Genomic DNA, 24,970 nt, shown 5'->3' with positions numbered 1-24,970 from the left:
ATAAGTTGACTTAGACACAGAAACCGGTATCTGTCTGAAGGAGGCAGGCTTGTCTCTGTGGGAAGGTGAAACTGAGAAACAGCTCAACAAATCCTGTAGCATTCTCAGACAATGCAAGGGAACACACAATCTGAAAAACGTATTAAAACTGGATCAAAATGATTTTGAGTTTTCGCACTCCAAGCTTTTCCTTTGTTCTATTCCTACACTGTTGAACCAGATAATTTCTGCTATGTGTTTGTTTTTCAAGACGAGGTTGAAACAATGTAACCCTAGCTGTGCTGAACTCTGCAGACCAAGTTGGCCTTGAACTTGGAGATCGGCCTGCCAGGTGCTGAAATTAAAGTTATACATGGCTATGCCCTGCCTAATCAGTTAAACTTAAAATTAATGATTTTCTAATGAAGCAAAGCAAAGCAAAGGAAGAAGACACCCAAGCACCTGTCCTGGCCCCATGGTGGGCGCCATTACAATGAGCAAAACATGATGGAGAGATGGGACACTTGATGGACAGAAGGGAGAGAAAGCTGAGATGAGCGGTTTGGGCACTGTGGAGAGAGGTGGAACTGGAGGTGTGATGGTTGTGAGGAATGGGCAGGGATGAGAAGACATGGTATGCTCCTGGCACCTGCTGCCATCAAGGGCAATGTCTGGGTCCATGGCCCTACTGCAGCAGCTAGGGTCTGTACTGATGTCTACGGCCCATGCTAGCGCTGAAGGCTATGGATGTCAGTGGTCTGGGCTGCTGCCTGAGACCATGCTGGTGGCTGGATGGTGTACTCACATCCGGAGGCAGAGTGATCTGAGTGGTCCATGTTACCATATGAGGCTATGCAGAGGTCCTGGCCTGGGCTGCTGCTGAGGATCATGTCTGGGTCCATGGTCCTGCTGCAGGTGGGGTCTATGTCAATGTCAGAGGTCGAGTTACCACCAAAGGACACGCAAATGTCTGTGATCTGAGCCGCCATTGGAGAACGTGTGGACATCTGAGGGCCATGCTGCCACAAGGGGCATACTGATCTGCGTGTCCTACAGTGTCACCTGAAGCCACAGTGACATCTGGGCCAATGCTGCCCCAAGGGGGTCACATCTGAGTCTATGGTCTTATTGAAGTCAGACCCTTGTTACCACCAAATGTCACTAGTCTGGGCTGCTGCCTGAATCCATGATGATGTTCAAGCACTGTGCTGAACTGACCCCGCCCTCACCAACCACCACACTTGGGAGAGAGAGTTGGCCCGTCCCTCACTGGCTGTGAATGACACCTGGGAAAATTGGCCCCACCCCTCACTGGCTGTGAGTGACACCTGGGAGAATTGGCCCTACCCTTCACTGGCTGTGAGTGACACCTGGGAGAGCTGACTCCACCCCTCACCTGGGCCCTGGTGGTGTGGGTGCAAGACAGCTGGTGGGTTGACCAATTTAGCTCCCACCCAGGCCCAGAACCAGGGCTCTGAGTTGGCCCAGCCCAACATACACTCCATCTGTGAACGGCTGGAGTGTGTGAAGGGGCCGGTCCTGCAAACCCAAAGCTGCGGGATCTCCATGACACAAGGCTACAAAAGGATATCCGAGAGGAGTTACAGTGAGGATCCAATATTGACAGTGTAGCAGAAGCCAGAGGCCTAGAACCATACCTGACTCATTGCAATGAACATTTGAATTAAACCTGTTTGGGGCAAAAGGGTGTCCTGTGTGATATACTGGAACACAGTACAACTTCCACAATGAGATTTTGTTGTTGCTATCTGTTCATTTGTTTGTTCTGTTTTTGTTTCCTTTCTGTGTATGTGTGGTGGGGGGTAGATTGCAAGAGTAGAGGGGGGATATGAAGGGACGGGGGGATTGAATGGGATCAGGTGTATGATATGCAATTCACAAAGAATTGAAGTTAAAAAGTTAAAATTTAAGAAGTCAAGAAACTCGCAAAAAGGAAAGAAAGGAAGGATTGATTGTTGGGGGGAGAGCGGTACTGTGGGGAGGATGGGGAGGGGAACACCCATGTAGAAGGGGAGGGGGAGAGGTTAGGGGGATGTTGGCCCGGAAACCAGGAAAGGGAATAACAATTGAAATGTAAATAAGAAATATCCAAGTTAATAAAGATGGAGGGAACAAAAAAGGAAAGAAAGGAAGAAAGAAAAAAGAAAGAAAGAAAGAGAGAGAGAGAAAGAAATCAAACCAAAGGCCAGATGTGGCAGCATACACCTTTAACTTCAGTACTTGGGAAGCAGAGGCAGGCAGACATCTGTGGGTTCAAGGCCAACCTGATCAATGAAGTAAGTTCAAGGAGAACAATGGCTGTGTAGAGAGACTCTGTCTCAAAAGAGCAAAAAACAGACAAACAAAAAGGCATTTTTTTTCCACTAGACATTTCAGGGGGGAAAAGAGTCTCATAACTGGGAAGAAATTAAACTAAAATGAGCATTCAACTCTATAACTGGATGAGCCACGGCTCAGAGGCCTTAGAACGGCCATTAGGGATAATGTCCCATTGGACAGAGGTGGTCTACACCAAGCAGGCTTCCTTAGTGCTGTATTTTTGAAGACAGAGTCTTATCATATGGCACAGGCTGGCCCAGAACTTACTACATACCATGGACTAATTCCCAACTCAATCCTCCTGGTAGTGTGTGAGAGGAGATGTTGTGGGCTGGGCTGGCTGTTCCAGACAATGGCTCTAAGTCTCTGTTTACACACTTGTCCTTGTCATATACTGGGTAGTGTTGTGAGTGGGGACCAAGGGAAATATATCCTAAAATGTAGTTTGGAGGCCAGAGAGGTCTTCTACATACTGGAAAGAGGTCTCGAGAAGCAGCTTGAGGTGGAGAGAGAAGCTGGGATTAGAAATATCCCATTGGAGGTCTGAGTGCCTTTCAAGGGGAGCCTGGAGCTGGACTGGCCTTTGGATGACATCGGGTTGAGAAAGATGGGTTTCCCCTTCACACACACTTTTACATCAAAAAGAACCATTAGGTTCCCAGAATTAGGGGTGACCTTGACATGACCTTGAGATAAGCCAAGGGCTGGTAGGTGTGGAGGATATTTCTTTGCATTCTATCTAACCCGGCAAGAGCTTTTTCAGAGGACTGTTCAGACTTGAGAGGGTAAAAGTATTCCAGTGGCTTCCTTGCAGATCTGAGGAAGGAGATATCTCCTTCCACAGGGTGTTTTGAGCCTCTCCCAGCAGGGAAATCTGAGCTGGAGATTTATCTTGAGTTCCCCCACTAGGGGGAGTTACTACCCCACAGCAAGGCCCCAAAGTCCTTCTGCTGAAGACACCTGACGGTGTTCCCCTCCTCAGTACATTGGACACCTCAAACAGGGACCTCCCGAGGTCAAGATCTTGTACTTGTGGTCTCTGAGACCTATTTGTGGCAAGAGTGAGCAGGCTCCCCATAAGGCTGAATGTGTGTTCTTTCCAAAGTTTCTAAGCACAGACCTATTAAAGACAGTAGCAATAGAAGCCACAGTAACAGTTAAAGGCAAAAACTACACCCAGTCCTGAGGTTTTTACATGATGGTTTTGAGCCTTGGTTTCTTCCTCTATAAAGTGGCAGCAGTAGCCACCTTGAAGGGTTACTGTTGCCATGCTGCAGCCTGTGTAAAGAATTCATCACAAGGGCTGGGGAGATGGCTCAGTGGTTAAGAGCACCACTTGCTCTTCCAGAGGTCCTGAGTTCAATTCTCAGCAGCCACATGGTGGCTCACAACCATCTGGGATGGGATCCGATGACCTCTTCTGGTGTGTCTGAAGACAGCTACAGTGTAGTCACATACATAAGATAAATAAATTTAAAAAAAAATCATCACAGTAACTGGCACATAGCCATCGACCAAAAAAGGCCTGCCAGCATCATTCATACTCTAAAGAGATGGCATTGCTCCCATGCTCTGACCACTGATTCCTTCTTGGTGGCTTGATTGTCCCCAAGGTGATGTCTTTGACCTCTTCTTCAGATCTCTCTTGCTTCTGTACCCTAATTATCGGTGTCTAAAGAAAGTGTCATTGGACTCTCTGGCCACCAGAGGGCAGATGAGCCACTTAATAAGCCAAATAGGACTCAACTAAAGCAGACTGGTGGCGGCCAGGGGTGGAATCTAAGTTGAGATAGAGAGGATTGTGGTTACTGTCGCCACCAACTTTTTCCAGCTCCGTCCTTTCTTTTCCCACTTTATCACCACAAAATAATAAACAAAGGTAAAGAACAGACAGCACTCCCCGTCTCCTGACATCATGGCGTGTGTATGTACTCAGAGAGAGAAGACACTGAACAAGTTTCAAGAGTCAGATCTGACCCGTTGGCTTTGCTGTGCAATGTTTTTCACGCTCACGTATCCCAGCATGCAGTGCAAATCCCACCTCGTCTCTCCAGGGTCCTTGAGTCCCTGCACCAGATGTTGAAACTGATCAGGCCGCTGCTGTGTCCAGCAAGTGCCAGTTCTCTACTTGTGCGTGTTAGAGCCTGCGGTCCAGCAGTCCTCAGGCGCTCAGCCATAGGACGCTTTTGCCTCATGAAGAGAAGGAGCCCTGAGAACTTTTGCTTATGTAAATTATATTGAGCTGCTAGGCGTGATGGCGTAACAGCTGTAATCCCAGCACGGAGGAGATGGGAGCAGGAGGGTCAAGAGTTCAAAGCCGGCCTAAACTACATTGAGAGTCTGAGACCAGCCTGAGTTACGTGAAACACTGTCTCAAAAAAGAAAATAAAATGGCAATGTTTATGATATTAGAAATCAAAACCAAGGAATTTAGAGTATATATCATTACCCTTTCTGAATATAATAAAATGAATCTACTTGACAGTAATTTAAGCGATTGTTATTAAAATGACCATTCTTTGGAGCAGCACTAGTTTAATGACAAGGAATACTGTTTTCCAAAGCTCTTCAATGTTGTGCTTAACAAAAGCCAGTTGGACTCTCTATCAGCTTTTGTGTTCAACCTGGCATGAAATCCCAAGTCGTCCTAGAAGCATCTTTGGGGGAGGGGAGGCACTGTAAATTTAGGGATAGGAATAAAAAGGTAAAGAGTGTCTTGATAGTGTTACTATGAAAGGAACTGAAAACAGTTGCTGTTGCAGAGTCTCCGAGACCCACAGGGACCCCGAGACTACCCCTTGGGGCCTATGCTGTATGCTTTCTGCATACCGCCCCCTGAAGAAACCCCTCCCCCCTTGTTCTTTACCTTATAGTTTCCTAATAAGACAACTTTTTGCTCCTTAAATCTCCGGCTCAGACTTCATGGTTTTCCCAGATTCTCTCTTGACCTTTGTTATCCTGTACTCCTGCCCCACCCCACCTGCCCCACCCCGATTGCTGGCTTTGGGTAAAACTCACACTTTCACCGCGCCGTAGAAGAAAGGGCAGCATGTGTTTTGAGCTTGTTTACCAGACTGGAACAAAGTAGGGCTTCCATAGATCCAGCCGAACGTGTGGATGGGTTAACATGGCATGGCTGCCCACTTCTGTGAGCATCGGAAATAGCAACTTTTCCACAATAAGCATCGAGTGTTAAAAGTGTCGCAGGTCTGTAATTCCAATGCTCCAGAGGCAGGGCAGGAAGATTCCAGGGGTCAGGATAGCCGGAACTTTGTGCAAAGAGGCTTTCTCAAAACCGACCAACCAATCAACAAACGATTTGCTGAGGTCCCTTCGAGAAAATGAAATAGAAATGTTTATGCAAATGTGAATCCTTCCCTTGAACTTGGGAAAGTGGAGAGTTAAGTCCATGAGGCTTAAAATCCAACAGTCCCACGACCTCTTCATAAAACCTCTCCCAAATCTCCTTTCTTCTCTCTTTGACCAGATCAAATCTGATGATTTATCTTAGGCTGCTCAAATCCTTTGGCTCCTCCTTTTCTCCTCTGGTATTCTCTATTTCCTTTTCAGATTTGTTTTATGGGCATGCATGTTTTTGTCTGCACGTGCCTATGTGCACCATGCATGTGCCTGGTGCCCAGGGAAGTCAAAAGAGGACATCGCATCTCTTGAGACTAGCTGTGGGTCCTGGGAATCAAACACGGTTCTCTGTGAGAACAAGTGTTCTTAACCTCTGAGCTAGTTCTCCAGCCCCATCTACTATTTGTGATTACCTCGCCAGGTATCCTCCAAAACGTAGGTAGGTGTTGAGGGGATGGAGCGAAGGCTAACTCTCCTGCAGTTCAGCCTTTGTGCATTCGTCGGGAACTCTTTGGTTCAGTGTTGAAGACAGCATGAGTGAGGGAGGGGCAGGTAAAGAGAATGTTTGGAAAGATTAGATCCTCTGCAGGAATGTGGGGAGCTTGTCAATGCTAGCAGGGCCCATCTATTAGGCCCTAAGTCTATACAAATACCTGTAGAATTAGACCAGATCCATGCCCAGGGTGAGAATCCAGGCTTATTGGATCCAGGACACTCAAGAAGGGAAAGTCAAATATTCGATCTCAAGCTGCATATCACCTCTGTGCTAGACTCCAGGGAGAAAGGTCAAGCCTCCTAGGTCCTAACCTGCTGAGAAAGGAAGATGGAGGGAAATCCCAGGCAGCCCCGGGCAGAGTTCTTATCCAGACCCCAGAGGAGAACGGCCAACTTGACGGTCCTTATTTCCACTTTGGAGGAGGAGAGTTCTCCTTTCTTCCCCTTGCACTGATATCCAGTCCCAGGACTCAAAGGCCCATGCTACCCTCACCCAAACCCATTTAACTGAAATCCTAGCAACCATCTGTGGAAACCCGGCAGCCTATAGAACAGGTGCTCCACCCTGGCCAGCATCCGGCTACCCTTTCTCCCTCTGCCTTCTAGCACGGCCAGGCACATCAAGCGATCTTGATAGGAGACCCCAAAGCCTGTCCTGGCAAGGTCTAAGAGCTGAAGGCAACCGAACCAGACATGAAAGGCGGGGCTCCTTTGTGTTTGCCCCTACTCCAGTGCCCTCTCCAACCCAGGAGCCCCAGAGGCTCAAGGGAGTGGATTCTGAATCACCCCTGGGTGATAAAAGGGGGATGGGAGAAATGATTAAAAAAAAAGAGAGATGGGGAGAAGCCAGCTCCATTTCCTCCCTGATAAGAACCCCACCCTGAGGCACTGGCTCCCTGTTTTCTGCTGTGTTTATAGAGAAGGGCTTGAGGGGCTGTAGCAGAGACCAAAGAGGGTGGCAGATGGAGTTTAGTGGCTCCTGTTGTGTTGCAAAACTTTTCCTGGGGAGATGCCCCACATACATCTACTCACCCTAGATAAGGAACCCACAACAGACCAACTCCAGACACCACCCAAATCCAACTTGGTGAACCAATGAGTTTTATTCAAGTTACAGGAATATGGGTAAAGGGTTACTTACAGGGGTAGAAATGACTCAAAGATAGCTGCATCATCAAAGTCCACCCTAGCAACAGTTCACAAAGTTGGGAACCTAGAGCACTTGCCCAACCGGCAGACAACCTAAAAAGTTGGAGAATGTCCTTTCTTGGTGCCTCAGGTGGTCTGAACTTTTCCTTTTTTTTTTTTTTTTTTTTTTTTGGTTCTTTTTTTCGGAGCTGGGGACTGAACCCAGGGCCTTGCGCTTCCTAGGTAAGCGCTCTACCACTGAGCTAAATCCCCAGCCCCGGTCTGAACTTTTCCTAAGCAGCTCTACTAGTTATTGCCTCTTCCTGGTAACCTTTCTTGCTTGAGAGTCCTCTTTGAACCCTGGCAGGGAAGGGCATAGTGAATCTAGTCAGTTTCAGGGACTTCCTGAAGCTGTTTTGTTGTTGTTTACCTCCCTTCTTAAGCAGCTCCCTGGAGGATAGAATGTTTTAGTCTTGGAGAGACTGATATACAACACCTGCACAATCCTTTGCCCTGCAAGATCTCCAGTCGTTGTTTGGTTGTTTGCTGGTTTAGTTGGTAAATGCCCACTATAGGTCTTCCTACAGTAAACTGAACATGGTACTGGACCATGAGGACCACTTAGGCAGATAAGCTCTGTGGTCTTATCAGCCCTTTCTCTACCTGTCTCCTTAGTCTTGGTCAGAAAAGTCAATTAGTGGATGAGGGCATGGGCTTCCAGAGTTGGTCTTCCTGAGCCAACGAGATGGCCATCAAGCCTGATGACCTGAGGCCAGTCCTTGGGACTTACATGGTAGAAGAAGAGAATAGAATCTCATAAGTGTTTGCTGCCACACTTGTGCTGTAAGCATGCATGCCTGCTGCCCCCACCCCTGACTCTCTTCCACTCCCATACACATAAATCCCAGCAAAGGCAGGTGAATTATTCCAGATTCAGAGCAGGGGCAGGTGTGTTCAAGACCAACCTGACAACATATCAAGTTCCAGGCCAGCCAATGCTACAGGGAGACTCTGTCTCAAAAAAAAAAAAAAAAATGGTGGCCATCTTGGTAGCATCTAAGTGACCTTGGGGGAAGTGGCCATCTTGGTAGCATCTAAATGACCTTGGGGAAATGGCTTGGGCTCAGTTTTCTCACCTGTAAATGTCAACACAGAGTCTTTACAAAGACAGTATAAGAAGAATTGTGGCATGACTCTCTGGTAGCTTTGTCTAAGCAGCAACACACAGGGGCAGTATGAAACCAAGCCCCACCTATACTCAGGGAATGTTCTCAGTCTCTTCTGTAAAAACCGTCACTGTTCTCTGAAGAAAGGTACCTCCATAACTAAAAGCGGAGCGCCACGTATCGCGCCTAGTCTGTCCGTAAGTGCTTGAGGGATGCCAGCCTTGACTGTGATGTTTTCCTCATTCCCAGGGATGCGCTCCTCTAACCAGTCATGCCTTCCTTCCAACCAGTTGCCACTAGCTCCTCCCCCATACTAGGTTCAGAGGAATCAGGAGCTGAAACTGACAAGTTCCACCCTCTAAGACGCTCTTGTCACCCATCCTGGAAGCAGGGCATACCCGGTGCCATACCATGTGCACTTCAGAATCAGAGCAGGGGCAGCCTCTGCAGAGGCTGGAAGATCTTGGTGGTGGAGAACTTGCCGAGGGGGTATCTGGCCCTGACCACTGTTATCTGTGTGTCATTATCTCCTCCCACAAAGCCTTCTCCACCCATAACCCCCAACCGAGATGACAGACCAGCAACTGTCTCCAACCGCTCTGATTCGGGACAAGGCTCGACCCTGTCCCCACTGCCACAGACTCCATGGCCACCCCGCCCTCTGCCACATTTATTGAGAACAGGTTGGCTGTCTCTCTGGGAATGAAGAAGCTATCAAGGAAGGAGACACCCCAATATCTAGGAGACCAGGGGCCGGGATGGCCGGGCTCTCTGACAGAAGTTGTCTGTTCTCTTTTCAGCCTTCCTGCTGCTGCTTCTACAGTGTCTCCTTTCTCAGGCTGCTCTCCCCCAACCTGGAGCCCTGAAGCTGCACACCTGGCTCCCACATCAGATAACCCAACCACAGTAGTTCCCCTCACCCGACCTGCTCCCACCCTCTCCTCACCCCTCACCCTCTTCCTCCCCTGCTCTTCTACCCTCTAGCTTCTGTTGAGCCTAGATAGCCCTAGAGAGGGTCAAGGAGACTCAAAGCCCTCTGGTGGAAAAGGTGGTGTGAGAGTCAACCCCGATCAGTGTGTGCACGTGGTACAGGCGGATGGAAACGTACACTGTGTCACTTGGAAACAGTGATGGGGAAGGGACCCCAGCCCAGGCCTTAAGGTACGAAGAACAAACCAGATACATTGAGGGGGTGGGGACTCTCAGAAAAGCACAGCCCTTGGAGCTGGGACAGGGCGGGGGTGAGGTGGGAGGGGAGCTGGGGTTTCTACATCTTCTGCTTCTTAGTAAAGAAACTTACTGTCCCTTTCCCATGGATTCCTGGATTCCTGGGGTCATCTCAAGCTCGAAGGCTAGAGGTCTTCCCGTCAGAGATACCTGAGACCAGGGTTGAAGCCCAGACAGAGTCTTGGGCAGAGAAATAGGGAATGTATTGTGGAGTCTCCTCAGCCCTCTCTCCCAACCCTGAGTGGAGGCCACATCTCTATGTAGGGAGAGGGGCTTCCACGGAGCGTGTTGGTGGCTGCAAGACATTGTAAGGAGAGCATTGGGATTTGAGAATAGGAGACCAAGCTAGCGGGGGACCGGGACTAGCGGTGGGGACTGGGACTAGCGGGGGACGGGGACTTGTGGGCGCCTGGGAGCTGGAGGTTGGAGGTTTTAATGTCTCTTGACAACAAATGAATCACAGGCAAATGATGTGGAAAGGGCGGTGAAAATAAAGACGTGTTATTCAAGGCCCCAATGTGTCTGCCGAAAGGTGCTGAGCGGGGAGGAACCCAAGGCTTCTTAGGCCGGATGGTGTCTGTAGGTGGGGGCCCAGGTAGAGTTCCTGTGGGGAACAGCGAGGTGATGGCTCACACACATCTCCCGTCACCTTCAGGGTGATGTGAAACAGCAGGTGGTCAACCACAACCAGCCAGCCCTTCCCCCAGAGCTGTGGAGCCCTCCAATCCCCTCAGCTCCTTGGTGAATCCCCCAACCCTTCCCTAAGCTTGCTGTAGCCGCTACTCAGACACGTGACACACCCATCTTTCCTCAGTACCTGCTCTGCCCCGTCTCTGTCCTCAATAGTAGCAGCAGGGACAACGAAGTTTCATTTTCTGCCTACATCTTAGGACCTAGAGCAACCTAGGACCCAGCAGGGAGTCTGGGAGAGTACTGGGCCAATCCCCCTTGCTGTGGGCTTTCTGCAATCAAGAGAGTGAAGCTCGCATCCTTGGTGCTAGGATAGGAGGACTGAGCTGAAGAGGCAGACATTCTGAATGAAGGAACCCATAATCTCTTGTAGCCAAATGCAGGCTTTGGTGAGTCTTCACCCTGTTTCCATGGTGTTAAGAGGTTTTAATGAATGAGAAAAACGTGTACACTCATATTGCCCTGCAGCCCCATTAACTGCTTCCCCTTTGTATTTATTTATTTCGTTTCTCCTTTCCATTTCAGAAAGGGTCTCTCCATGTAGCCAAAGCCGGCCTTGAACTTGGAACTGTTCTGACTACGGCTCCTGAGGGCTGACGTCACAGATGTGCACCAACCATGTCCAGCTCTGAGTGTGTCCTCTTTTTTTTTTTTTTTTTTTTTTTTTTGTTCTTTTTTTCGGAGCTGGGGACCGAACCCAGGGCCTTGCGCTTCCTAGGCAAGCGCTTTACCACTGAGCTAAATCCCCAACCCCTGAGTGTGTCCTCTTAACCCCTTGCTGTGCTCCTATGTTTTTAAACAGTTTCCATCACAGGGCACATACGGCTCTGTATTCTCCCACGATGCCATATCACATTCATAAACATCTTTTTCACAGCTTCATAATTTTCTACTAAGTGGAAATACCGTACTCCACTTCATCATTTTCCAACTGCATGTTCATATTCAAATTATTTCTAATTTTCCGCATTACGAATAGCTCGACGGTGAGCGTGACGGTGTACATCCCTAACTTTTGACAACAGAGACTTGGCTTAGAGGTACACTTGGGTGGGGTAACTTGGCAACGGGGGCTGGGGAAACATCTCTCATAGTTCTCACCATATACTGCCAAGCTGACTTCAAAGGCGGTCTGCCACCGCTAACAGCAAGCACATGCCACCGACCTCCCTGGCGTTTGAAATGGCACCCGCCTTCTCTTTGTTTGATTGGCATTATTTCGAGTGCCTTGGGGCTGAGCATCCCCTGACTTTGTGTGTTTCCTCTTTCCCTGAAGAGTCTTTTTCTGTGCTTTGAACTTCATTCTACTAATGCTTTGGGGCTGCCTATCAATTTGTGTGCTCTCTCTGTGGGAAAGGTTTTTAAACGCTGTCAGCTGAACGACTGCAAATCTCTCCTGCACATTCTCTCCCCTCTCAGGATGCTGACCCGGCACTACTTGCTCTATTTCGGTTTCTGCCTGTTCCTCTCGGCCTCCCCCCCACCCCCAGCTTCCATTCTTCAGCCTATTGGTTTATTTGGTCCCCACTTCTGGGCTCCAGAGCGCGACTGTCTCCTCTAAATCTTTGAGTGTCTTCCAAGCACCTCAAACCTGCCCATAGCTCCATTCCACATTTCCCCACAAATTTGTCTCCCCGTGGAATTCCCTAATTCACCTGAGTACCTTTAGTTTGGGGCTATTTGGAGAAGGGAAAGAGGAAGTGGAGGCTACCATTGGTCTCTAAAGATTTGTTTATTTTCTTTGTATCAGTTTGCCTGCATACATTTAAGTGCAACTCCAATGTGCCTGGTGCCTGTGAGGTTAAGACATTGGATTCCTGGACCTGGGTGATAGGCAGGGGTTAGCAGTCATGCAGCTGCTGGGAACTGAACCAGGGTCCTCTGGAAGAGCGGCAAATGCAGCAAGAACTTTTAACTGATATGCCATCTCTCCAGACTCAGGCTAGTGTCCTTAGAGAAGCAGGGTCCTCCCAATCTTCAGCCCAGAGGAAGAGGCCTGGGAAAGGGATGAGAATGCCAGCTTCTACGTGACTCAGTTTCCCTGCTTGCATAGAACTGATCTCATCATTAGAACAGACCTCGGGTCTAGAGAGGTGAACAGATGTTGAAAGCAGATGACCAGCCACTCTACTAAAGCAAACGCCACCACGACACTGACCTCGCCAGCTGCCTCCTGGGTTCTTTCTAAGGGACCAAGGGCTTAGGGTCAACGTCATAAACCTGCGTTGTCCCTATAATAGCCACAGACATAGGGGCCAGCCAGAACTGAAATATGTTGTAAGTCAAATGTACACCCTGGATTTCAAGGACTTGGTAGGAAAAAAGGAAGACAATCGTTTTCTCTTTTGGTTATATGAGATGACACTTCCAATGCATAGTAAGTAAACATACAATTAACCATCTATTTCTGAACTTGTAGGTATGGCCACTAGAATATATAAAGTTGCACGTGCTGCCTTTACTCTGCTTCTACTAGATGGATCCGGTCTAGACCATCCAGCAGGGGAAACACGGGCTAAAAGCCAAGGGGCCAGTGATGACCCAATGGATTTGAGTACCAAGCTCCCTAAAGATATGGGCCAGGCAAAGCACCCACTAGATGCCTGCAGACTCTTAGTACCCAGCCTCCCCCACGAGAAGCAGAGCAATATGTTTGCTTGGAAATTCCTTCCAGCCTGACTTGCTTCTGAGCTGGAGCTTAGCTTCCTGGAGTCTGCCCTGTGCACAGCTCCAAGGGTTACCCTAGCTTTCTATCTCCTCGCAGCTCACAGGTCAGTTCTCCAACATTCCTCTTGGACCAGGTCCTGCCTCTCTTCAGCCTCCTTTCCAGAAGGCTGGAGGCGTCTTTCCTCCTGTCTGGAGTCCCCATTCCCAGCCACTTGAAATTAGTCTCAGCCTACCTACAAGCTGTTTGGGGTGGAGGTGAGCTCACCTTGACCCTGGGCCTCCAAATACACCACTTGAAGCTTAGGTACATTTTGTGCTTGTTCCATGTCTAACCTTTTTGTCCACTGGTCGGGAATAGAAAGGGAAGAGAAGTGGGTAGAGAGGAGACAGGCACACTCCATTAGGCACCCTTTCTCCTCATTCCTGCCTATGCCCAGCTGAGCCACCGGAGGGCAGGGACTAGGCCCATCTGCCTGCGCGGCCTGCCCCTCCCTCCAGCCTAGCTGACTCCACCTCTCCCAGGTCCTGGCGGGGATCCTAAGGCTCCAGGCAAGTGGGGGGAGGGGAGCCACTCCTACTTTCCCAGCAACTGCCACTGCCTCTTCCTGTTTTGCTAAAACTCTGGCTCTGGACCCAAGTGGGAGGGGGACATTGCCTGTAGCTCCTGCCCCCCAAAGGTCAACCTGGTTCCCTTGGCCCTCTTAGCTGGTTATTTATAACCCCCTAGGCCCTGCTGAGGAACTGGCCCTCTCCTCCCTCAAATGTCAGCAGCTGTGGCCATTGCCCTAGGGATGAAGCCAGATGCGCAAATCACTCCAGATGTGCAGTGCCACATTTTGGAGAAGAAGCCAGGCGCCTTCTACAGTTCATACGGTGTCCCTTGAGTCTGCCCCATGCTCCCTTTAAGGCCAAGAAAACCCCTGAGTATCTCAGGAGGGTCAGAAATGTATCAATGTTTCTATTTCGCTAACCCCCCTAGGCTACTTTGTATACCCCAGAACCGTGCTGGGGTAAAGACCCTCCAGACTGTTTGGTTCACTTGTAAATATTCGTTCAGGACTCATCTGATACCGACTTTGTGGGGAGACACAGACTGAGGGAGACAGAAGAGACAAGAAAGCGCGTTCTTCCGTTCCTGACGTTGGCATCCACACTCCAGCCTTAGCACAGCAGAGCATGCGTCAGGCACTGTGTTCAGCACTGCACGTCCTGATCGCCACAGCCCTAATATGGCAGCACTTCTGCGCCCCCCCCCCCCCCCGGTCTACAGAGAGGGAGCAAAGCCTCCTCCAGGTTAAACAATTTGCCTTAGATACTGGAAAGAGACCAACTCTAAGCCAGGCCTCCAAATCTTTACTCTTAGCTACAGTACAGCACCTCCGTGTCTTTCCACAGTCCTTTATGTATCCTCAAATGCTCAGGGAAACTCCGGAGCCCTAGTTTCAGGGCTCCTAAAGAGGTTGTCTATACTGAGCCTCCCTTACCGTTACCCCATGGGCCCAGCAGGAGAGAGAGACCTGGCAGGGTAGGGACTGCTAGACTCACCGTTAAGCCTCTCCTCTGATAACCAGGGCCCAAGGGACCAGTGATTCTGATCCAGCCTTCCTTGATCCAACACTCAATGGCCTGATGAACTGGTGGAGCCCGCTCTGTAAGCCACTACCTCCTCTGTTGCCCACGTTGCTGGCGTCCATTGCTGTTGTGGGCATCCTTCTGAACTGTGGGTTCTTTTTGGATGATGATGGCTTCTTCATGGTAGGTGGCTGCTTATCCTGCCTCTGTAAGGGTTTCCTGAAGTATAAGACAGTAGATCTTTCTGTGAGCAGATGGAGAAGAGCCTCTCTTTGCGGCCCGCATTACACTGACACACACAAATACAACTCAAATACACACACACACACACACACACACACACACACACACACACACGGGGAAGAACAAAAAGAATGTCCCCACTGGGCAAGAAGGCCTCTCCTCTCTCCTACATTCTGAGGGCATGGCCCACAAAGAGGAGATCTGTACAGAATGGTCTTTCTCTCCAGTCTATGCAACCACTAGGAACAGAGGGTCATGCTGGGAGATATGACAAGGCCAATGTCAAGTAGGCCAGTGGGTGGACCGCAGTGTCCCTGCAGGGGCCCACTGGAGCGAGTAATTGCAAACTGGATGCAGAAAGGTATTTTGCAACTCAGATGGATTCCTTCTCATGATTAGAGTATGGCCCAGTGGCTGCCTCCCTGACCGTAATCTCTCCTGGCACTGGTGGCTGGGGCCGGGCTGCTGGCTTGTAGAAGTACTGACCTAGAAGGCTGGAGCAGAAGTCCCCCCCGCCCCACCGCTTGTTGACCATGTCACCCCTGGCAAGCTATCTCCCCTCATGCCTCAGTTTCTTCATCTGCAAGGAATGGTGTGGATTAGATCAGGGAGCCTCAAACTGAACTGGATGTTCCAAGGGCCTGAGAGTTTCAGAGCATACTGGGAGGACTAGGAGGGTTTCATAGTTTTAAGGTCATGTCTGGTCAGGAGACTTTGCACATTAGGTGACCTTATAAATCTCCTGTAGCTCAAAGAAGCAGACTCTAGTGAAAACAACAGTCAACACTATGAAGTTTTGCTGCTGTGGGACCGACTTTATCAGAGGGCGGATGGAAGACAATTTATTTTGTCATAGTTCCTACCCGTGATTATTATTTTATTGCCCCACTATTGCCCTGAGGATGGGGTGGTGCCTCCATTTGCTTCATGGTGAAGGAGGTCCTGGCCTCAGGGGTCCTGGCTCACCTCGGGCGCTGGGGGTGGGGCCGAGCTAGCAGAGCAGGGAGGGGTGGGAAGGGCCTTCTCTGGTGGGTGAGTCCTCTTGGCAGGGGTGACTGGAGTTTGGCTAGATGCGCTTTGGCATCAATTTCTGGACTGAGAGAGTCTCTTCCCCCACCCACCTTCCTCCCCTACTTTCCCAGCTCAGCTACTCAGCCTGGGGACTGCCCCTTCCCGACTTCCTCCCCAGGCTCCCTCCAGCCCGTGCCAACCTCATTCTTGAGCCTCACTAATCTGTTTGCCACCCCTCAGCTCCCTAGCCTCGCCCTTGCACATGCCTTTCTCCCTACCTGGAATGTCACCCCCACCCCCACTGATTCACACTTCTAGGCTCCCTCAAAACCCAGCTCAACTCAGGACTTTTTCCTGGATCCAGGCCGCTTTCAGTTCTGATCTCCTCAGACCCGAAGCCTCTCCTACCTGCCACGTACTCATTAACACTTGGGATAACAGAATCGGAAAGTGACAAAGTGACTTTAGACTCAGAGAAAAGGAGCAATGACCCAGAGCAAGGCACTCATGCAGTAGAGGGGAAACTGAGACCCAAGAGGCTGTGACTGAGCCAAAATCAAGTAAACCAAGAGATATTTCGCATAGCTGGCTTTGTGAGAGGTTCTCAAGTGTGCTGTGTGTGTTTGGTTTCTTCAACACATGGTGGTTTTGTTTTTATATGTAATGTTCTTTATCTCCACATTCCTCTGCCTGTGTGTGTGGGGTGGGTGTGTGTGGGGTGTGTGTGTGTGTGGTATGTATGTGTATGTGTTGTGTGTGTGTGGTATGTATGTGTATGTGTTGTGTGGTGTGTGTGTGGTGTGTGTGTGTGTGTGTAGTGTGTGTGGGGTGTGTGTGTGGTGTGTGTGTGGTGTGTGTGGGGTGTGTGTATGGTGTGTGTGGTGTGTGTGTGTGGTGTGTGTATGTGTTGTGTGTGTGCATTGTATGTGAGGGGTATGAGTGTGTGTGTATGTGTGGTGTGTGTGTGGTATGAGTATGTGTGTGTATGGTGTATGTGTGTTGTGGTGTGTGTTGTGGTGTGTGTGTGGTATGTATGTGTATGTGTTGTGTATGTGTGTGTGTGCTGTGTGTGTGGTATGTGTGGTGTGTGTGGTGTGTGTGGTGTGTGTGTGTGGTATGTGTGGAGTGTGTGTTGTGTTGTGTGTGTGGTATGTATGTGTATGTGTTGTGTGTGTGTGTGTGTGTGTGTGTGTGTGTGTGTATGTGTGTTATCCAGGAACTATAATAAACTATCATACTAGCTCAAACACTGAGGTGACAAAGATTCTAAAGCTTACACCGGGGCTGGAGAGATGGCTCAATGGTTAAGAGCACCGACTGCTCTTCCAGAGGTCCTGAGTTCAATTCCCAGCAACCACATGGTGGCTCACAACCATCTGTAATGGGGTTGGGTGTGTCTGAAGACAGCTACAGTGTGCTTATATACATTAAGTAAATAAATAAATCTTAAAAAAAAAAAAAGCTTACACCGGGCACTGTTCAAGCCACCCGATGACACGAACTACAAGTCGGTGGTGTGAACGTTCGCATATATTATTCACTGATTTCTGACCAGCTGCATATGTGAAGTAGGTAGCCAAGATCTCGCTAGTTTGAAGAGCAGGAAACAGAGGCGTAGACAGCACCCAAGAAGTTCACGTCTGATCTGACCTAGAACTTAAGTTTCCCTCCTGCTCTCAGCTCAGGATCCTGATATCCACAATGCTTCCCTTTCCAACTCTTTCCTTATGCTTCTTGTGGGGGTCGTCGAGGGGTAGCCTCTGCTAACATTTGCACTAGTTTCCTGTTCACTTTGGGGTTGAAGCCACTGTCCCTGGCTTCCTGCCCCTCCCCATCCTGTTCCAGGGTCTTCTCCCTGTGTCCCCCCACCACTTTGCCAGCACACAGACACACACGTATGTTCAGAACTGCAGGTGTCTAGGGCAACAGACCGCAAGACAAACCACATCACCTTTGTTGATCTGGAGGGAGGTGAGGGGAAGAGGGAAGAGACTTGGGTAGTTCTCAGCCTGTTCCGTTCCCCCACAGTCATTAGCCCTCCCAGCCTGAGGTATCTGGAGGGATAGCCATGGCCGCACTGCCTTTGTAATTCAACCACTCCACTCTAGCCTAGAGACATATAACGCTTCTTGTCTCAGAAGGGGAACTCTAAAGTGGGGTCTCCCTGCATGCTTGCCGAACCCCTAAGCCACACCCCCACCTTTACCTGGAATATTCATACAGCCTGTTGATGCTGTCTGTGCCATGTGTACCAGAGGAAGATGGAGGACAAAGACGAGTCCATGAGTTCAGGGAGACTGGTTATGTGGAGTGGCAAACAGAGATGAACAGAAACTTCGAGTAACCAGGCTACACCGGAGCAGGAGCCCCTGGCACGGCTTCTCTACAGTTTGGCACAGTCACGAAGGCTCTGAATCAGACACACTAGGATCAGGCCAATTGCTGGCTCTGTGGCCTTGGGCAAATTGTTTGCTCTTTCTGTACTCGGCTTTGTTCACTGCAGCATCTGTGCCATAGCGAGGTGTAAGCATAGGTTCCTGAGCGGCACAGGACACACAGGAGGTTTATTTATGTGTGCATGCGCGCACGCACACAAGCATGCATGTGTATTTGGGTAGAGGTGTCAGAGCCCCTGGACCTGGAGTTACAGGCAGTTATGAGTCACCTGAGTGGATTCTGGGAACTGGACTCAAGTCTCTGCAAGGACAATGAGCACTCTTAACTACTGTGTGTGTGCATGAGTGTATGTGCCTGTGTGTGTTTATGTGTGCACATACATGCACACACATGCACTCCTGCATGCTTGGTGTTGGATGTGTGTAGGTGCATATGTGTACAGTGCCGGCAAACACATCTGCAGGTGCATGAGGTTAGCAGGATGTCCTCCTTAATGGCTCTGCTCTTTATTTATTTATCAAGGCAGGGTCTCTTGTTGAACCTGGAGCTAGCCAACCAGCTTGCCGACCACCCTCCTCCAAGAATCCCGCCTACTCTGCCTCCAGAATGCTAGGGTTACAGGCAACTGCTGTGCCTGCCAGCTTTTATATGGGCTGTGGCTATTCGAACTCCCCTCCTCACGCCTGCACATCAAGCTGTCCCATCTCCCAGGCCTGTTCCTTCTACTTTTATTTGTAGTCCCAGGAAACCCTTTATTTGGAGTTGAGGACTTAACCTACCCTGTTAATCCGTTGGAATTTGAACCTGGGCTCAACCTAATTCCACATGATGCTGTCCCCTGAGGACTCCTGGGGTGGCCTTGGGGAGTGAGGACACCCTGGTTGGTCTTGTGATACACGTGTGAAAAATAAATGCAGGTTGGGGAAGACTTGTAACTGCAGTCAGCCCCTGTAGAAGGCTCGCACAGGTGTGGTCTCCAGTGCCCTGACACTGAGGCCTTTCTCCCACTTTGAATCTCTGCCTTAAGTCAGCTCCCAACAGCATTTGCTGAACGAGCAAATGGCCTGTAAGTTGTTGAGCAACTTTAGTCAGGTTTCTTCATTTTTACGGGCCATACTCCATTTATGAGCATAACAAGCATAATTAAGAATACGAGGTGGGGGAGGGGAGCTGGAGAGATGGCTCAGTGGCTGAGAATACTTGCTGCTCTTGCAGAGGTCCTGGGTTCAGTCCCTAATACCCACAGAAGAGCTCACAACCATTGGTAGATTAACTACAGCTCCCATGGGCTGATGAGCCTTCCTGGTTCCAGGGCAGACAACCTCTACTGTCCTCTATGAACACCATATACATACATGCATGCAGACCATATGCATAATATAAAAAGAAACAAATCTTCAAAACATAAAAGAAGAATGAGTGGCCTGATATTTGTCCGAAGGCCAAACAATTTGGCAAAAACTTGGTAAGAGGTAGCCGACCAGGGCAAGAGGAAAAGAAAAGGGAGAAAGAAAAGAAAAGGATGTGGGGGCTTTAAGGCAACAGAAAACAGAAAGGGACATGCAGGCTTTTCGTTGTCCAGAGACCCCTGGTTGGGGGAGCTTTGAAGGACTCAGGGCAGATCTTATAGGGCCAATCCCTCCCCACCCCTTTTTCTTTCTTTCTTTGTTTCTTTGTTTCTTTGTTTTTCTTTTTTCTTTCTTTGTTTCTTTCTTTCTCTCTTTTTCTTTAATTCTTCTTCTCTTTTTTTGGTTGACTTTCTGGTTTTTTGGCTTTTTTGAAACAGAGTTTGAGATAAAGTGTAGCCCTGAATGTCTTAGAACTAGCTCTGTAGACCAGGCTGGTATTGAACTCATGGAGATCCACTTGCCTCTGCCTCTGCCTCTGCCTCTGCCTCTGCCTCCCTGCCTCCCTGCCTCCCTGCCTCCCTGCCTCCCTGCCTCCCTGCCTCCCTGCCTCCCTGCCTCCCTGCCTCTCTGCCTCTCTGCCTCTGCCTCTGCCTCTGCCTCTGCCTCTCCCTCTGCCTCTGCCTCTGCCTCCCTAGTGTTTGGATGAAAGCTGTGCTCCTTCACTGCCAGGCTCAGAGCCTGTCTCTTCTACCTGGTGTTCAGCTGAGCAGGCTATGAGAAGTCTGGATTCAAGGGCTCTTGAGAAAGCTCCCATAGTAACCACCATAGCAAGAAGAAGCATGCAGTTTTCTGTCCTATATCTCTAGAAGGCTAACATATGCCACTAAGGAACACGGGACTTAGCAATGGCTTGGGAATCCATTGTGAGGCAGGGGATGTTGGAGTCCTAGGTAATTCTGGCAGCAGGAAGGCCCCGGTTCAGCATCCCAGAACCATACGGCACGTGCTGGTTTTCCTCTTTGCCTATGTTTTGCAGGCAGTGATCCCTGGTGTGAGCCTCAAGCCTCAAGTGAGCATTGTGAGCATTGGGTGGTAAGCACTGGGTGGTGAGCAAAGATGGTGGTGAGCATTGAGTGGTAAGTATTGTGTGGTGGGCATAGATGGGTGGCCACGCATCCTTACTCCAACCACTCAGAAGTCAGGGGTTAGATTAAAGAGAAAAGGCAGCTTCATGAGCAAATATATGAATACCAGTAGAAATGAATGATCAAGAAATTCATCACAGAAACAGCTTTAGGAAAGGAAGGCAGGTATGTGGGGGGCAATGTACGATCATAGGAGGAGAGAGGTAAACAAGGGCGATTGGGGAACTCCTGTGAACAGGTTCGTTTGATTTTTTTTTTTCCTGAAGGCTGTAGGTCTTGAGGGAAGCTTTGGAAGCAGAGTGCTCTGGTTTGCTCAGTTAATGAGCAAGTGTCTGGCGGAGTCAGGATGGACAAATCACTGGACAGAGGGTTTATCAGAGACAGATAGCTGGAGGGAGATCTTGGAAGGTCTTGAATATTCATGACCCCACGAAGAACTCAAGAGTTTGAATTCTCTGTGAGAAACAAAGCACTGCTGGGGTAGTGCTTTCGAGCCTTTTCTTGAAGGCTTGCGAGAAAGAAGAGATTCAGACTGGTAGACCAGATGGCTAAGGGTCGGTGTGACTAGGAGAAACAGTGCTGCGGTGGAGTCCTGCAAGGAAAAGAGGAGCCTTCTGGCTGCAGAAACCCTGAAACATTTCAGAAGGGGTCAAGGGATTTCAACAACAGAAGGGAGAAAGGCAGGGCGGGCATTTACTCTGTAGGGAATGTCTTAGGCCAAGGCAAGGAGGTGGGTAAGGACAAGAACAGATGGGAACAGCTAGCAGACAAGAGTTGGCTACAGTAATAGTAATAGTAGCTACCTCTGAGGAAAGTACCAGGAAAGACCGGGCAGGGATGTGTGTGGTACACAGTGCAAGAGGCCATGGATGCTAGGGAAAGTTTGTAATACCCATTAACAGGTACAGAGGGGTTAAACTTAGCATGAACCTGTGAGCCAAGCTGTTCATCAGTGGCATGGCCAACATCTCTCTAGGCTACTCTTGACTCTGGCTTCCAAGATAACACATCTCCAGGTCAGCCTCAGTTTCCCTTTCTAAAGGTTCTTGGAGTTCCTAGGACTCGGAGAGTCCACTGGAACCAGAAGGAAGCTGCCTTTCAGTGGCCAGCGCCTCCCAGGCAAGGGAGCCTGGTGTTCCTGGTGGATGACCTTGCTCCCGTCCCAGTTTTCTGACCTGCCAGATTGCTGGAGGCGACGGGGCTGACAGGCCAGCCAGGAAGCACAGTGGGAAGGTCCTCAGCCCCTGACCCTTGAATCTGACCTCCTCCCATCTAAGAGGAGATTGGGGGAGAGGCAGGGAGGGCTACAGTGCAAAGCCAGTCCTCAGCTGAGTTTATTAGCTGAGGGAGGGCTGGAGGCGTCTGCATTCCGACTCACAAACTAGAACATTTCTGTGATCCGCTGTAATGCACTGGGGGACACTGGGCACATTGCTGAAGTTTGACTCATAGGGACCAGGAGGGGGGGCAAAGGAGGGTCATTGTGGAGGGAGAGGAATGGAAGAGGAAGAGGAGAGGGTGGAAGGAAATCCCTTGAGAAATTTCTTTTTTTAAAAGTTTCAAAAACTGCATCACCCCCACCCCCTTTTTTCTTTTAATAGGAACAGACTGGACCCTTCTGCTCCCCTCAGCAGACAGTGGGGAGGAGGGAAGGGGTGCCACGGGGGTTGGACTGGGCAGTGTTTCAAATCAGACCCTGAAGCGTTCCTGAGGCGAGTCCCGCTTGAGTGTGTGAGGGGGTAGGATGGGGCGGTGGTGTCCGTCTGGGATTTCTTGCTCGGGACTCCAAGCGTGCCCTGCTCTCCCTTGTGTGTAGCGCTCCCCTCGTTGACTTTTAAGTGTGTAGATGTGTGCACAGGAGTCCTTCCCCGAAGCACAAACCACCCTGGCTTGTGTAAACATGGATGCACGCTCGTGTACGCTGTGTATGCACGGGTGCGTGCACTCAGGTATCTGGGTTTCCGGGAATTGTGCGCGGGGCGCAGCGCCGCGCGGCGGCTGGGGCTTCGGCGGCCGCGCGCGGGTCCGGCTGCGTCCCGCGTTCCGGGTTCTGCGCTCCCTCCGGGGCTGTGAGCCGCGCCCCGCCGCGATCGGTGTCTGCCGCCAGCCTGTGTGCCGCTGAGCAAAGCCCGGGTGGTGTGTCCCAGGGCCGCCAGCGCCGGCCCCCTCCCTCCCCTCCCCCTTGGCCCGCTCTCAGACTCAGATAAAGCATTTCCTTCCATTGTCATCCTACCCGGCCGGCCAGGCTGCCAGGGCCCTCCCCCTCCCGGCCCCCTCCCTTCCTCTCGCCGTCTCACAGTCGCTCTGCAGCCTCCGGCGACCGGGGGGATGTGAGGCCGGCGCCCCGGCCCCCCGCCCGCCATGAGCCCCCGGCTCTGAGGGCCCCGGCCCCTGGATGCACAGCCCCGGCGCGGGTGAGTACCGGGCGGCCACCCCCTCCCCGCCCGCCCCGCCCTGCGCGCGGCACCCTGCGCAGCCCGCCCCGGCTCGGGCTCCGGTTGCGGCTGGGTCTCCGGCGGGTCCCGCTGGCCGGGTCCTACGCGCGCCCTGGACCGCGCCCGCTTGCTGGGGCTCTGGCTCGCTCGCGGCCCGGGCTGGTTCCGGGGCCGAAGGGCTCCGGCCTCCTGCCGGGCGCCCACATCCGCCCGCTCCCGGGCAGCGACAGGCCCCGGGGAGGCAGTGGGAGGCCCGGGGCCGCCTGTGCATGGGCCGGGCGTCCCGTCACCCTCCTCCCCGGGATCCGGGAGGCACGGCCGGCCGCCGAGGCCCAGGAGGGGGCGGTGCTCCGGGGCGGAAGGTTTGGAAGCGGGAGGGCAAAGGCTAGGACCCACTGAACTGGGGCAGGACTTGCGGGGCTGGACATCAGCGCCCCCATTTCGTGGAACCGAGAGGGCCCTACTCAGATCCCGTAGCCGGGGTAAACGTCCCCTGGAGGGGTAGTGGGCTGGGAGATTTCTCGGAGCATCACCCCTTATCCTTGATCACCCATCTCAGAGAAGAGACAGACACCGTGCCCAACTGAGCTGTAAGGGCAATGCCCTTAAAGGTGTGGGGAAGTGGGGGCCGCAGGCTGAATACTGAGAGGTGGGGAGCTGAATCCCCCCCCCCCCAGTCTTACAGCGCTGAGAAGTATGAGAACCCGGGCATATCTGGCAGCTGAGCTGTCTTTTAACCACTATGAATTCTCAGCCAGGAAGTTGGAAGAAAATCCTGGGTCCTGCAGGTCACCTAATGAGTCCCACTTCCTTCTCACAAGCTGCCCGTTTGGAACTCACCTGTGGCTGACCATCCGGGTCCTTTAACTGTCAATGCTAGCTGTCCAGCATTCCCCCAAAGCATCCTGCATCATCTGGCGCCGGTTGGCTTGCTGCTAACTATCCCTTCCCTCATCCCAACTCAGCATCTGCTTGAGGCCCAGTTTCTGCCTGCCAAATTTTTAGGGTGATAATAGGACATTGGCCCTTGGTGGCCCTGGAGAGAGCGCAACATCTGGAATCCGGAGCTAGTCCTCCAGACTTGTTACCTAGACTTATGAGATTTTGCTCAAATTTCTGGCCCAGCCATTGCCGACTGTGACTTTAATTGGTTTCCATCCTCTAACTTGTACTTAGGTGACCCATTTCTTCCCGAATGGACCCCAGTAGGCTGCCATATGTGCCTCCCCTCTGTGCCAACGCTCTTGCACCTTCCCAGCAACTGCAAATCATCCTCCACTCTTACCTCCTCACACTCTGCTTCCTGCCGTTTCCCCTCCGTAACTAAGAACTTTTCTTTACAGTCATTCCTGGGGGAAACTGAGGCACAGGGCAGTCCCACCGTGTGATACCCAGATAACTGAGATTGGGCCAGGTCCTGAAACCTGATGGGGCTGGGGCTCGTGTCTCTGTCTTTAGTTCTCCAAGCTAGATACTCGGAGCTGTGCTGTGGAAAGGTTGGGTACAGGGTGCATCTGAAACCCCCCCCCTCCCCGCTGCTCAGTTTAGTCCTTGGCTGGGGCATTTTTCTGTGTCTCAGGGGCATAAGCTGAGCTTTGAGGCAGAAGAGGTTTCTCTTCTAAGCAGGTCACCTTTGCTTACGTATACTTTTTTTCAAAATTAACATGACAGGGTGGCGGGCATGGGGTGAGGGGTGTCTCAGTTCACTTTTTCCAGAGCTCCGAACTGGAGGGACCAACCACAAATAATCAGTCAGTGTTGAGCAG

At 50.9% G+C, this 24,970-nt stretch overlaps 1 protein-coding gene and 2 long non-coding RNA genes across 21 annotated transcripts in view; 2 read left to right on the top strand and 1 right to left on the bottom strand.

Moving 5' to 3' along the window:
• Positions 1–4,807: 4,807 nt before the first annotated feature.
• On the bottom strand, positions 4,808–24,120 carry LOC108351548 (uncharacterized). Of its 4 annotated transcripts, none has more exons than XR_015625991.1 (4): positions 24,045–24,120; positions 14,598–14,843; positions 6,093–6,188; positions 4,808–5,650 (listed from the first exon to the last, which is right to left on the bottom strand). It is a non-coding gene; the product is annotated as an uncharacterized LOC108351548 (long non-coding RNA). The 4 variants fall into 4 exon arrangements; XR_015625993.1 differs by lacking the exon at positions 24,045–24,120 and adding an exon at positions 15,009–15,107; XR_015625990.1 differs by lacking the exon at positions 6,093–6,188.
• Positions 9,269–12,170, top strand: LOC103692974 (uncharacterized). Its single transcript, XR_015625996.1, has 3 exons — positions 9,269–9,629; positions 10,586–10,774; positions 10,911–12,170. It is a non-coding gene; the product is annotated as an uncharacterized LOC103692974 (long non-coding RNA).
• Positions 23,046–24,970, top strand: part of Hdac7 (histone deacetylase 7) — a 38,102-nt gene continuing 36,177 nt past the window's right edge. For 15 of the 16 annotated variants that reach the window (XR_015624403.1, XM_087559305.1, XM_087559303.1 and 12 more), the window contains exon 1: positions 23,046–23,183. Coding sequence is in view for 11 of the 16 variants with exons in the window: in XM_087559305.1 (XP_087415431.1) it covers positions 23,165–23,183 (19 nt within the window). In the remaining 5 variants the exon portion in view is untranslated. 16 annotated transcript variants of the gene reach the window in all.

This window comes from Rattus norvegicus, chromosome 7 (assembly GCF_021556685.1).
Source record: "Rattus norvegicus strain SHRSP/BbbUtx chromosome 7, alternate assembly SHRSP_T2T, whole genome shotgun sequence".
Classification (NCBI taxonomy): Eukaryota; Metazoa; Chordata; class Mammalia; order Rodentia; family Muridae; genus Rattus; species Rattus norvegicus.
The sequence above is the reverse complement of the archived record's forward strand: the minus strand, read 5'-3'. Positions and strand labels throughout refer to the sequence as shown.